This window comes from Lampetra fluviatilis, chromosome 46, assembly GCF_964198595.1.
Source record: "Lampetra fluviatilis chromosome 46, kcLamFluv1.1, whole genome shotgun sequence".
NCBI classification, from domain to species: Eukaryota; Metazoa; Chordata; class Hyperoartia; order Petromyzontiformes; family Petromyzontidae; genus Lampetra; species Lampetra fluviatilis.
This window is the reverse complement of record NC_136320.1, coordinates 8508040-8522013: the sequence shown is the minus strand read 5'-3', so window position 1 is coordinate 8522013 and position 13974 is coordinate 8508040. Positions and strand designations below refer to the sequence as shown.

General features: G+C 48.0%; 1 protein-coding gene across 4 annotated transcripts in view; it reads left to right on the top strand.

Moving 5' to 3' along the window:
- The window catches only part of EPS15L1 (epidermal growth factor receptor pathway substrate 15 like 1), a 111009-nt gene extending 97421 nt beyond the window's left edge, over nucleotides 1-13588 (top strand). For 2 of the 4 annotated variants that reach the window (XM_078877073.1, XM_078877072.1), the window contains exon 24: nucleotides 9793-13588. In XM_078877073.1, coding sequence (XP_078733199.1) covers nucleotides 9793-9939 — 147 coding nt within the window. In that variant the 3' untranslated portion in view covers nucleotides 9940-13588. The remainder of the gene's footprint in view (nucleotides 1-9792) is intronic. The other 2 variants (XR_013640087.1, XM_078877074.1) reach the window with 2 other exon arrangements.
- The last annotated feature ends 386 nt before the right edge of the window (nucleotides 13589-13974 follow it).

The following is a 13974-nucleotide window of genomic DNA, read 5'->3' as shown; positions in this document are numbered from 1 at the left end:
ATGCCGCATTAAAAGTGACAGCCGGAGAGCAAGCGTCACAGCGGCATGGCTGCCTTGACGTCCCTCCCTTGGCTCTTGATGAATAAGGACCTGACGCAGCCAAGGGTCAGTGCTTAAGGATTTAAGGAATCAATTAAATGAATGAAAGTCCCTTCATTAGTCAGTCCCACAACTCCTTGTGGCCTATACAAGGGGAATGATATTTACGGGTGCTGTGGTCGGCTTTTGTGCGCTTTCGTGTATATATGCGGCTGACCTATTTCGACCCAAAATTCGCTCGTATGTTTTGAATTCACTCGTGTGCGGCTATGCCGGCGGACATGGCACAGCATTGTGTGCAGCGTACGCGCTATTCGGCAGGCAGCTGTACCGTGCTGGTTCGCTTTGTGTGCCATGTTTTGGAATGCATCTACTACTATGACCACATAAAGCGAGGGACGCCTGTACGTATGTATTATATTTTTTTATCCGGCTCGTGATAAATCCTTCCGTACAATCACACAAGCTGCGCGCTGTCCGTAATTTGCAAGGCGCCTGCTATTAATGGCGCGTGCGGACACTCTATTGTTGAAATAAAAAAGTAGTCAGAATTAGCTTGAAATGCAATCAAGTGTTATAACTCGTTAGATGTGTTCGTATAAACATCGCAAGATAGAGCAACGCATTTTCAGATTTAGCGAAAAGTTTTCATATTTTTGACAAGATGGCTTAACGTTGCCCTTTAATTGGGTCCTTGATGACTTTTAATTGATGACACATTTTACTTTATTCGTTTTATTTAATTGAAGCTATTTTTGCCAACTGTAGGTTTTCTTATTAGGATGTGTTGGCATGTGTTCTGTTTTATTTTTGGATAACGCGTTCCGTGCGGCGTCAGTTGTAGTTCATTGCTGCTTAACAATGTGTGCTGATAATTCCCACTTATTAAGCTTCACCTTGGCATTGACTTCCCTCCTGCATAAGTGGTACAGTCCGGCCTGCCAAATTAACACTTGCCAGATCACTGACAGACATCTCTATTGCGCAACGACAGGGGTAGCTTAAAAAACACGCCGCACTTTTTTCACCCATCTTGCGACTCAAATTTTCCCCATCGGGTTTGCCCCAACTTGTGAAAGGCGATCGGGTTGAGCCTAGATACATTTTCAGTGCGCATGTTTAGATGTAAAAAAGAAAATCTCACGCACACGTTAAATATTTTTTTAGTTCAACTACCCCCGGTCAATTTTTCGAATGCGACCAAGTACAAAATACAGATGGAAACGTGAACTTTGTAGGGCTTGTGTGCCGAACGAATGGCGGAATGTATTTTTACACGGCTAGGTGCGAGCGCGCTCCGCTTTCCAGCCACGCGTGTTTGTACGCACGCTTTGCTGTTGTTCTACAATGCCGGGGAAAACGCTTGCGGTTGCAGGCGACGGTGCGGCACGACCGTACGCACAAACCATATTCGACCTTGCCGTTTGTTTGTTGGCATTGTGTGACCACTTCCAGTGTTCCGCGGTCCACGCATGCATTGCTTGATCCCACATTTGAGGCACGTGTGACCTTGCGAATATTGCGACCGTCGCAAGGCCAGTTTGCGTTTCAAGCATTTTTTTTTTTTTTACAGGCGGGCATTGTTGAGCTGAGCTCAAATGCAAAAACTGTAACATATATAAAAAAAAAATGAAGACATTTCCTTTCTTTTATCTATGTTCTTGGAATCGCCGAAGTGCAGACTGGGAATGTGAAGTTTGACGGTCTGCAACAAAAACCCAAAGCATTATTAATTCGATTCGATAAGTTGTTCATTTAAAAATGCAAACGAATTTAGATTTACGACGAAATATATGAATGCAACAAATTGACGAAATTCAAATACACCATTAAATGCACATTATTCATGCATGTTTACACATGTTTTGTTTTGGCAGACGGAAATGTTAGGTTTTAGTATTTTTACTTGTGTTTATGATCGCGGGTTCATGTAATTAGGCTTTTTACATTTTAAGTTATTACATCAATCAAGCATTTCCTTTTCCAATTGCATAAACCAAAATCCAGACCTAAATGTCAAATTTTTTTTTAAAGCACAAGTTAAAAGCTAAAATTAAAATTGACAGGATCTTAACCAGACTCCTAGAGCTTCGTAACAGACTAAAGCACTTCTTGAGCAAGGTGCTTCGACTAAATGAAATATCAAGATTATTGACAAGAGTAATTACTTACACAACAGTGATACTACAATGGCTATATTAATGCAGAGTCTAAAGTACGTCAAAGTGCACCTATCTACTCAAAGCCCTTTCCCGTTGCGAGACGTCTGCAAGTGGCAGGGTGGTGGGTCCCGTTTAACCCTGAATCTCGGAACGCGCAAGCGGTCAGCGTTAATTTTATTCAGAGAGAGGCATAGCACCGTTGTCTTTTAAAGACATTGTACTCACCGCAGAGAATTGTCGCCGCACGACCGCCACTCCATGATTGCTGGCGCCAAACTGTGGCACACACGCCCCACCCGCATGGCCTATAACTTCCGAATCGGCAGAAAAACCGGATGACGTGCACGTACCTCGTCGGAATGGGAAAGTGTTAATCTCCATTGGCGAACCAGACCACGTGGGGAAATGTTCGCATTGTTATGGTACTCGTTTTATTGACATGGGATGGGGATAATAGGCTGAGTTGAACCCCCACCAACCGAGATTTGGGCCCACCATCTCGTGAGTGTGTGCATCGAGGGCTACTCGTGCACCCAGCTCCAGCATTCCGAACGGTACACAAATAAAAACCGCAAGTGTGAAAAAACATCATCACCACAGGCCTCTTGTCAGTCCAGTCCCTGGATGAAGGCCTCTCCCCTGCCATCTCATGGAGGCGGTTTGTTTTCGAGCGTTTTGAATATCTAAATTAAAGAAGCAATAATTGAGATACCTTTTTCATACCCTGCTTGAACGAAGGCCTCCTCACAGTCGGCCATTGCAGTTGTATGACCATGCTTCACTCCGCTGGCCCAATGTGGGTTGGTGAAGGGGGGGAGGGGGTTTGGAACCCATGACAGGTTCAGATATCGCTCTCCGTTGATGCTAACCATGGCTGGGAATCAAAGTGGGGTCATCGGGTTCATAGCGCAGTATGTATATATATGTTGAACTTCGTTCGCACCATACGTAGCCAACCGTGCTCATCTGAGGTGTGGAAGAACAACACACTAAACACAATAAGCAGTTCTAAAGAAATTAAGTTTTCAACCTCGATTTAAATGTGCATAGCCTCCAGTGGCTTCCTAATATCGGGGAGGAAAGAGCGTTCCAGACGGCCGCAGAAGCGCACCAGAAAGGGCGGGATGCAGTGACCGTCTTTGTTCGGTGGTTAGCCATTTGGCGCAGTGCGCTTGCTGCTACGACACTGCTCCCGTACAAAAAGAACACACATTGCAGCTAGTCAAAAATCAAGGCAAAAGCCACCAAGGCGAACGTTCAAGCAATTAGCTCCCCCGATGGGTGCGAAAGTGCCCAATGCAAAGCAAGTTGTTTGGGTGTGTGCAGCCTAGGGGTGTGATCCATATTTTCGGATTGATCTGGAATATCAGAAAATCGGCCTAAATGGAAGATTTCTGATCCGAGAAAACTTGTTTCGGACCGACCACAATGTTTACGACGATGCAAGCACGCGGGCACGATAAATTAATACTTTTATGTAAAAACTGCAACAACAACAAAAAAGGAAAAATCTTTAAAAATGCAGAAAATCCGACATCAGAAATGTTGAAATTGTCATCGCCTCCTTGGCGCGGAGTTGGGAGCGCTTTATTGCACGTCTCTCCAACGGGCGCAAGCGCGCGGGGAATCTCTGGGCTGACCTTTGGCCTCCCCCCTAACGCGGCTCAGACGATGTCGATTGCCCCAATGCGGAGCCCTCTCTGCGTTCTTTATTGCCGTGACCTTCGAGCCTACAGCGGCGTGGTGGCCTCGCTACCCCCACCGCACGACATCTCTCCTCCACCGTGTCCCGCGCAGCACCGGATTTACGTTTTTTCAGGGCCTGCCGCAGTTTTTCAGGCCCCTTTTTGGATATTAAACGTTCAATTCCCTTGCCTGTTTCACCACCACCCCCAGTGTGCAATTACAAAACACTCCGTTGTTATTCACCTTTTTTTTCATTTGTTTGTGGGTTTTTAGCGTGATACGCAAATTGTAAATCTAAATCGAACAACTAAAAGGAGCAGCGCTGTTTTAATTTCGGAGCATCGCTGGTAATAATTCGCGTACACACAGAGACGCTTTGGTTTTGATTATCTTCATTGATCATATTACCTGTAGGATTTAACACAGTGTTACGGTATTGCATTTAAGCCATTCAAAAGCAGTATATGTACATGTATTTTTTGGGTGTTAGGTGGACTATTACACCGCAGGACCGTGCGAGGTAGCAGTGACTTGGAAGTGGGTTGACCTTAGCCAATGATGATGGTGATATATATATATTTGGTGGTGGGGTCGTGGGGGGTGGGCGTGGGGGGTAAGACGGGCGTGGGGGTGGGGGCGTGGGGGCGGGGGCGAATGAATGGCTGAATTAGAAACGAGAAATGTGAATCCCCCGTGGCGCTGGGGGTCGGGGCGGGGGGGCTGGAGCCGCTGCGCTCGTTTAGTGCCGCGCTCGGAGCTCAACGGGGCGTGCTCCAGCGGCGGCGTGGATGCCGCCCTGCGCTCACGCGAGCGATAGCCGCTCGTTCCCCCAGCCCCGCAGACGTTTTAATTAAAAGCTAAACCAAATTGTCCTGAGAGCGTCGGCCGGACTTGTGTTCAGTTGATTGGAACTCGCTCGGTCTCCGCGTGCTATTCGAATAGGAATGCCAATTCTCTGTTAACGTACGGGGGTTGCCTTCCATTGGGAGTGTAGCTACGCTACCGCACTTATATGTACATAAAATAGTGGCTCTCTGATGCGAAGGTTGAAAGAGTTCTCGCGCAAGAAGACCGAGCGGTGAGCCACGATGAACCCGGCCGCCTGTGGCGAGTGATGTTCGGATTAGGCCTGCTCCCTACCCACCCCGTACAATACAAATCGTGGTTTTATAGTTACTACGGTACTGACCAGAGGCCCCGTCATCATTCCGGTGGGCAAAAAATATATATCATCCAATAAGTTTGCATTAGCTTTAATGTCTTGTTTAACACCTCAGTAAAGTTGTTTTTTGTCTCGGCCAACTATTTATGAATACATTTCATAACAGCATTATTGCAGTCGTGTCAGGAAATGCGATATAAAAAAAACAAAGCAATACAAAGCGATACAAAGCGAGTCATTGCACAGCATTAATATCCCCATTCTCAGAAAGTTTAGGCTTGCACCCTGTGTATAAATAAACTAAAAGACTTTGGCGTGACAATTCCGTTGCTAATTTTTCCAAATAATATGGACCGCAGCGTCACTGCAGATGTGAAACAATGCGAGAGACGCGCCAATGTCCTTTGCAGGGTTCCCTGCTGGTGTGTTAATTGGAGAAAGCTTTGCCCCTCCCCCCCACAATAGGGTTTAATGGAATAGAACGCACGTGGAGACAGAGCGTGTATTGGCATGCACAAGTACCCTTGCAAACGCGAGTCTCCCATCGGACTCCTGCACACGAGACCACCACCAAACCACGTGACCACCACCAGATCACGTGACCACCAGATCACGTGACCACCACCAGATCACATTGCTCTACGTGTACATAGGAAGGCGGATGAGACCCAGGTCGCGGAGAGTGCGTTTGAAAAGCCGAGGTTGAAAATGAAAAGTATCTCAAACCCTTCGGCTGAGCTGCAAGGGGTAGCCAGGAGACGATAGGCCAGCAGGTGTTTTTTGTGAATCCATCTGTGCGGAGTTTTGAACTGAATCAGTAGTGGATATTGGTCCCTTGGTTGAATATGCACAATTGGGGTGCAGTGATGACTCCAGGCGAATGTCGGCTTACGTCGTCTGGTGCGCTTGCGATACGTGCACGTGCGTGGTGAACACTCGCGCAGTAGTTAGCACGCACCGCCCCTACCAACCCAGCAACTGGAGTTGGATTCGTGGCCTTGGCTGACAGCAGTCGCGAGCGATATCCAAACCGGTCCTGGGCTCCCTTCAGTACCTACCCATACTCACCAGCATGGTGAAGTATGGTCAAACAACCCTGCGCCTGACATAGCATGGGGGGGGGGGGGGGGGGCTTTATCCAGCAGTGGATTTAAAATGGTTTAAAATAATGCCGGTATTAAGTGTGCCTCATTATGCGCTTAACACATGGGCTCATGCAATCTCTCTGCTCATCTGCGACACACATATATATGCACGATGCGTCATCGTCGTCGCCAGCAGCATCAGGCATGATCAATCCACTGCTGGATTAAAGGGCTATCGAAAGGGGGCGCCAGCGACCACGTTGTAATAATCCACCGAGTACCTACACTTAGACCAGCTGATGTCATGCATCCTTCCATCTCCTTGGGGGACGTACTGCCCGGACGCGTTCCATTCCACCGCTGACTCCCCCGTTACCTTGCCGCGTGTTTAACTCTCGACAAAAGCCTTTTATTTTCGTCTCCTCTTCGGCAAATGTGAGCACCGTAAAATGCGTAAAAAAACAACAACAAGAAATGCAATTCAAACAAAGTGCGGGGAGAAAATAAATTACATTTGCAGCTGCCGAGTCGTCACGACGCGGCGGGATGTGTTTTCCGCAGCGTTTGCGTTCGCACCCCCCCCCCATCCTCGTTTTGTTGTCGTTGGCACCTGACTGAACATTTGTTTGTCTGCGGTGAAGTGAAAAGTTGTAGATAGATTAAAACATTTTGCCTAGTCTCCCCCTCCCGGAGGGATCTGATGAGCGGCAAGTGCCGGGATAAATCGGGCAGCGTTCTTCAGCCGCAGCCAGGAGTCCATTAAGAAGCGGTGTCTCTTTGTTTTGGTACCTTCGGTTTTATAGCGTCTGTCTGGACGCTTAAAAACCGCATTGTTACTTTACTTGCCGTGTTTCAAGTGGAATTGCGGTCTTTTGTTGTTGTGCGTTATCGGCCAATCGTGACAATTATGTTTTTCGGCATCGCCTCCCGAAACAAATAAATGCATTTGTAACCCTTGCAGATAGTGGTGCACCACCCTGTGTCAGAAACGGCCACAGAAGATGAACTAAAAGATTTGACAATTTTTTTATTTTACCAGGCCCGCTGAGCCTTATAGCTCTTTTTCAGAAGCGACCTGTCCCACAAATGATGGCTCAACGAAGCCGCTTATCTTGTGGAAAATGGCAGCAGCCAAATTCCCCCATACACACGTTTCTAAAGGCAGGAAGTAATGCTAGGGGCCACACCCGTGCCAATCACACTGAATGCACACGTTCCTGGAATTGCAATTCAGCAGTTAATATGAAAAGAAGCCACATTTTAGTTTTTGACCTGGCCCAGTCATTGCTTCCTCGCGGTACGCTTGAGATCACGGTGTCAATCACGGGTAGCTGAAGCCAGGTTCGATCACGGGATCTCAGCATTACCATCGGGTGAGTGCTCTGCTGTGGCCTTTCGATGCGATATTTTGGCCACCTTCATTCTGGTTTCCCGAGAGGATACGACATGAAGGTGTATGTGTGTGTAAATACGTCGAATTTCTTTCGCACCGTACGTAGCCAACCGTGCTAATCGGAGGTACGGCGGAAGGACAACGAACTAAACACATTAAAATAAAACAAATAATCTCATTCATTGACGCAGCACTGTGACGGGAGGGGAGTGTCCGAATACACAATGGAATGGTTGCCAGTTAAAATCGCCACTTTTTTCAAAAAAATTCTTGCTGTGATTTTCACACCTGATGATGATTGCTTGTGTTGCAATTGTAACGTCGTGAGAATTTTATTGTTTTATTTTAGTTATTTTATTATTTCCCTTCTACGTGACTTTACCGAAAGCACCAAGAATATCTTCCTTGGTGGTTCATGTCAGCCTGCCGTCTCTCTTAGGGTGAATTAAAATGAGTAGAGGACCAATGTTTGTAAAGGGAAGATTGGCTGTTTTGTGGAGAGGGTGTTACATTTCACCTCTGGTTCTTGACTGCCAACAGCAATGAACTCCATCCAGGTTTGCAAAGTTTGACTCATTTTGGCCTTTGAGATGCACAGTGTGAAAACATTTTCAAGGAGCGTATCGGCGTTATAATCACTGGCAATATTGTAGCGCAGAGAACCCTTCACAAATCCGTGAGAGAGAGGGAGCGCAGATATGCGTTATCCCATATAGCTGCACTACCCTTGCTCCATAAGGGCGTTGGTGAATTAAAAAAAATGATGGCGGTTCGTGATAGTGTGAGTGTTATGTGGCTGGGAGTGATAGTCCGTGCATGCCTGTGTGTGTTTAATCATCGTTGTTACGATTCCGCTCGTTCACGAAGGGAAGTCTCATCGAGCCCCATGACCATTTTCAGGAAGGACTTGCCAAAGTTTTTTTTTACAACAGAGGGCAATAATTTGCTCAGTACACGTCTTATTCCAATCGAGGAATTTGTGGGTTCATTCTTTTTTTTCATATTCGGTAAATATTGGCCATAGTTGCCAGCGCAGCGAATCGCGTGACGTGATCTCTTAACGTCCGCTGCGAAGCAGATGGCACGTGCCGTCACCGTTAATGTCACCCTGCAGCGGTGTTAATCGGGGTAGCCGATGGATTCGAACCGTGAACCTGGCACACTCACTACCGCCGGACCGTGTCCCCGCCCGTTGGATGTGTGTGTGCGCGTGCCCGGCGCGTGCGCGTGGGGAAGCGATGGCACAGCGGTTAGCGCGTTGCGCCACGAACCGGCCAAGCCGAATTCTATTCCCGCTCACGGCAAACGCCAGTGACGATGATCAGGACCGGTTCTAGGTCGACTCGGCCTCAAATGAGTACCTGGTGCAGTGTGTAAACATTCACACTCGGGAGACAAAGGCGGCTGAGCGTGGTGCTGGCCATCCACCCCCTCGTGTGCCGTGCCGGCCTCCATAGAGGCTCGCTAACAGCACCTTCCCCAACAGTCTGTTAAGGCTATACGGGGGATCTTTGTCTTTGTGTGTGGGGGGAGTGGTCGTGTAGATGTTAGCGCACTGCGCTACGAACCCGGCGGTCTGTGTTCCATTCCTTGCCACAGTTAACATCAACCAGTGGTTCTTTAAACTGACCTTGGGCCTCCCCTAGGTCGACTCGGCCTTCACTGAGTACCTGGTGCAGTGTGTAAGTGTGTAATATCAGCACTTGGGGAAACAAAAGTGTGCGATGGCGGTGCTGCCCACACGACCGCCACATGTGCTGTTAGAGCCTTTTCACTCAGTCGGTAAGAGTGTCTGCCCCGACAGCCAGTGTATGCTCCGTGGTCTTTGTGTATGCAAGTTCATGTTTATGTGCATGGATGTGTGTACTTGTGACTGTATGCACGCATGTGTGTGTATTTGCAAGCATATGCTTGCGTGTACATGTGCCTGTTTTTGTGTGGAAGCTTATGTATATGTTTGTGTGTACATGCGCGCCTGAATACGTGCGTGTGCTTGTGTGACCGCGTGCTTGTGTGTCTGTGCGTGCACCAACATGGCATGCGGGCATTGCATGTGAGCGTGTGTGTGTGCGTGTGTGTGTGCGTGTGCTTGCTTACGTATTTACGTATGTGTGTGCGCGTGCACCGTTACGCACATGCGGACACAGCGGGTACACTATCATACGCGCGCGTGCTCACTCGCATGCATAATTGTGCGTGCGTGTGTTTGTGTTGTGTGTGTGCGTTCCCGCGTGTGTGCGTTTGCACGCGCGCTGTGGCCAGCAGTTCGGCAGTGAGTCGGACCAGATGGCGTGGGCCACTTGGGAGAGCGAGCGAGCGGAGCGGGAGCGTCTCGATCGGCTGAAGCGGCAAGAGCAGGAGGATCTGGAGCTCGCCATCGCGCTCAGCAAATCCGAAATGTCCAAGCCGTGACACGCGGCCGCCCCCGCTCCCGGTCTGTCTCGCAAGCGGAAGTTGACGCCGGGGGGGGGGGGGGCAGGTGGCGAAGAAAAACAAAGCGACTCGTGAGCGGATATTCGCTCGTCCACGGCCCCCCGGTAACAGCCGGGAGATTAGCAGCAACAATAAAATAACTATATATATCAGGGAATTAAAGGAACATTGTAATTATAGTAGGGAATGTTACGCGAAAGAATTTCGGGTGTGTCGTCGCCGCTGTTTCTGCTGCGGTGAGGTTTGGCGAGGACGAAGGCGGATTTGCCAAAAAAAATTCACGAGCACGCGCAACTTTACTTGCTCTCTTTTGCGTGTCGTTTCATGATAGCCGGAGATTACGCGGACTGATTATGTGGCCAACTTAATGGATTCAAGTTTAGTTTTTAACTCCTGCTATTTATCCACGTGACGGCGGTCAATGCACAAGCTTCCACCTGAGAGTGAATTTCTAATTCTGTGTTTTTGAGAACAAATTTTGGTTTTGTGATCTTTTCCCGGTGTTCACGTGGCTCGCAATCTCAGAGCTTGGCGGTAGCCAGATGTATTAGGCAGCCTAGAGGGGGTCCGATCAAAGTTTTATATTCACAAATAAACCCCCCCGCCCCATATTTATGCCCCCCCGTATATTGTACACTATTTGAATCCCGCGTGCATTACGATATTCAAACACCTTGGTTGACAGCACATTCGCCCCTGGCATTCTAGCGGATCCAGATGCCAACACGGCACTCTATTGGGGGGTGGTATTCCACCCATGGGGAGCGGCAGTGTAGAGGTTGGCACACTGTGCTTACGAATCCGGCGAGCCGAGTTCGATTCCCGTTCACGCCCAACACCAGTAACGATGATCTGAACCAGCCTTGGGCCTCCCCTAAGTCGATGCAGCCTCGAATGAGTACCTGGTTCGATGTGTAAACATCGCTCTTTGGGAGACAAAGGCGGCCGTGTGGAGTTCCGGCCTTCATAGAGGGCTCACTCGCAGCACTCACCCCAACAGTCTGTTTAAGGCTACACGGGGGGATCCTTTGTTGTTCCCACCCACTTGGCTAAGGCCCTGTTGGGGGAGGCTTGCCGTGATTGATGACTCACAGCTGTAGCTCAGAGTCTCGATTAGACTGCTGCCCTGCAATGAGCCGGGCAACTCGCACGGCTTGGCAGGAGGGTGTATAATGGACGAGCGCAACTCGCTCGGAAACTATCTCCTTCCGATGAAATATTTTACTTCCCATCCAAACGGGGCTCCGTGCACCCCCCGTTGTGCGCCGTGCCCCAATATTAGGTCAAGCTGTCTGCACGAAGTTCTGAAGTTGAAGGGGGTGCTGTGCGAGCGGTCGGTGGAAGGTTGTTATTGTGGACGTGTAATTAATATCGAAAAGCCACCTTTCGGTAACAAGTGTCATTTTTTGTTCTCTGTCTGGGTTTTCTGATGGAACATGTTTGCGAGTAGCGGCGCTCTTGACACTTAACCGAGTACAGCCAAGCTTTGATATCACATCCAGTTCTGTGTGCAATGCCTTTAATCGGAGCTAGCGTGGCTCCATTGATTCTCCAGTCACCTTTGGACGATCGCTGCAAGGTCGCATTTGAAGACAAATTGTCTGCCACGTCTCTTGTGATCATTGCCCTGGCATCGTCGTTTTTTTTGTTTTGAATCGCGTTTGCTTAAATTGTTACGTGGATTTTTTTCCACAAATATATTTTTTTCCTTGAGTTATTAACACGTGCCACTGCCCTAACTTCTCTTTCGACAGATGTAATGTATTGTCGCCAATAACCTCCTTTGAGAAATGTTTTTTTACGGAGTAAACTATTATAATGGTATTGCCACATTAAGTGAAGTCACGACCTTTGTTGGTTTTACTGCATGCGAGCAACTTCTAACTTGGTACAACATTATTAAAGTGTTCCAGTGCTCAAACAAGCAGATGGCATTGCTCATATCCCTTAGCCATCCTAAGCCAGTGGTGGAAATTCCACATTCCTATTTAAAGACCAGCCTGTTTAATTACAGTAGTTTTACAATATGTATTCACACACACGCACACAGCCGATGGGCAGGTCACGTGCTGTCTTTTTGTTTTGTGTTGTCCTTCCCCTCGCATCGGTGATCCGCGCGGTTGGCTATGTACGGCACGAGAAAACTTAAATTTCCATGTTGCTTTCTCTTCCAATACGTGTAGCCAGCGTGGAAGAGTAGGCCAAGCATACCCTCTAGATCTGCCTGTGGAGAGCTCTCGTGTGGAGGCCTTTCTGCCAGCAGTGGCACGAGGAAGTAATTGCGGGGCTGCACCTTTACCTTCACACAATCACACACACGCACATATACACGTAAATATATGAATTATTAGGCAAAGGAGTTGTCTGACTTCTGATATGAGGAATCACTAAATCTGATCACGTGTCCATCCGATCAAGTTTGTAGAATAGTTGATGCAAGAAACAAATAACCACCGTGTGTGTGCATGCAACGAGAAGTTGATCCTTTCGGTGACACTGCCGACGAATTCCATTACGAAAAGAAACGGCGAGTGACGCTGCGCTGCGTCTCAGAAGCGCTTTGCTCAGAACTGCAGCAGTGATCGGCTTCATAAAGTTCTACACAAGGCCAGTTCTTGCGTACGTACATACAATCTAGGGTTTTTTGGGTAAAATCGCATGTATATGAACGCGTCGTTAAACCCACCACTACCCGACACAACCAGTTAGTAAAGTTTGTCACGCAAATAAAACGTGCCAATTTGTCACTAGTACAGCACACCGGGTTGTGTGTTGGAGAGCCAAACCACAACATGTTCTGTTTAGGTGACAAACCTTACTAATTGGCTGTGTCGGGTGGTGGCGGTTTAACGACACGTTTATATTAACGCGATCTAAACCAAAAAATCTATATTGTGGATGATGTTGGTTGCGAAAGCCTACGTGTTAAAAGTACATACGTATTTACGAGACCTTTCATGCCGCCCAGTGTTTGTTGGAAGGCGAAATGTTCTCTCCCCATTAAAACTTTTTTTTTTCCCGAGGACAAAGTAAAGAATGAAAACCCGTTGCTCAGGGCCTGAGATCGCGCGAGAGATTTAAAAAAAAACACCGTTCGGTACCACGCGGTTTTTGCCGAAGGCTTCCTCCGCGTGCCGCGGGTGAGTTCCGTGTGGGGTGGAGGGGGGGATGTGGTAGAGAGATGATGAGCCGCGAAGTTTGATTCCACGGAGGCGTGCGTTGAACTGTTGTAACCGCTGGGACCCGACGGCAGCTTTGGCACGACTCGTGCGGAGTTCTCCTCTCCATCTCTTCGTCGTCGTCAGCAGCGCCGCTCAGCCCGAATTCCCTCCCTGCGCATGAAAATACACAACGGTGCTTCGGAGCAAGGCTCGGGGAAGTTTGCAAGTTGGTGGAGGAGCTGCGTCGACCGCGTGCGACGACGTCCGTCTCCGTCGCCTCGTTATTTCTTTCTCCATCATCGTCTTTGGGGGGTTTATGTTGCCGTGTTGTATAGCCGGGCCAGCGTTAACATTGATTTTTTGTTCCTTAGTTTTTGTTTCAGGTGGAATGTGTGACAGAGGCTGGGGAAATGAATGTCTCGTAACAGTTCAGAGCCAACGGCGTGTGTATTTCTTAATCTCTCTCTCTCTGATCATATTTATCTTTCCGATGCGGCAGACGTGAACGCGCAAATCCCCGGTGGTGGTGAAATGTGCTCCTTTTCCAGATTCTGCGCTTCATTACACTGTTTCATTCTTACCTTTGCTCGCGGCGATGGATCGTTGCTTTGTTAAGTGTATATTGTTAAATTGTAATTAACGTTTTTAAAAACCACTTCAAAAGTTTCTTTTTTGTGTGTTTTTTTTTTAACTGGAACAATTATGGCAATATGCAAGCGTGTTAGTGCCGTTCAGCATTTAAAATATATACGATTAAAATAAAACATTAATGTGAGAAATTTGCCGACGAGTTGCGAGCGCCTCTTGATTACGTTTACTTTCGTAGGCACTTATTGAAAACCCAGATTTTTGT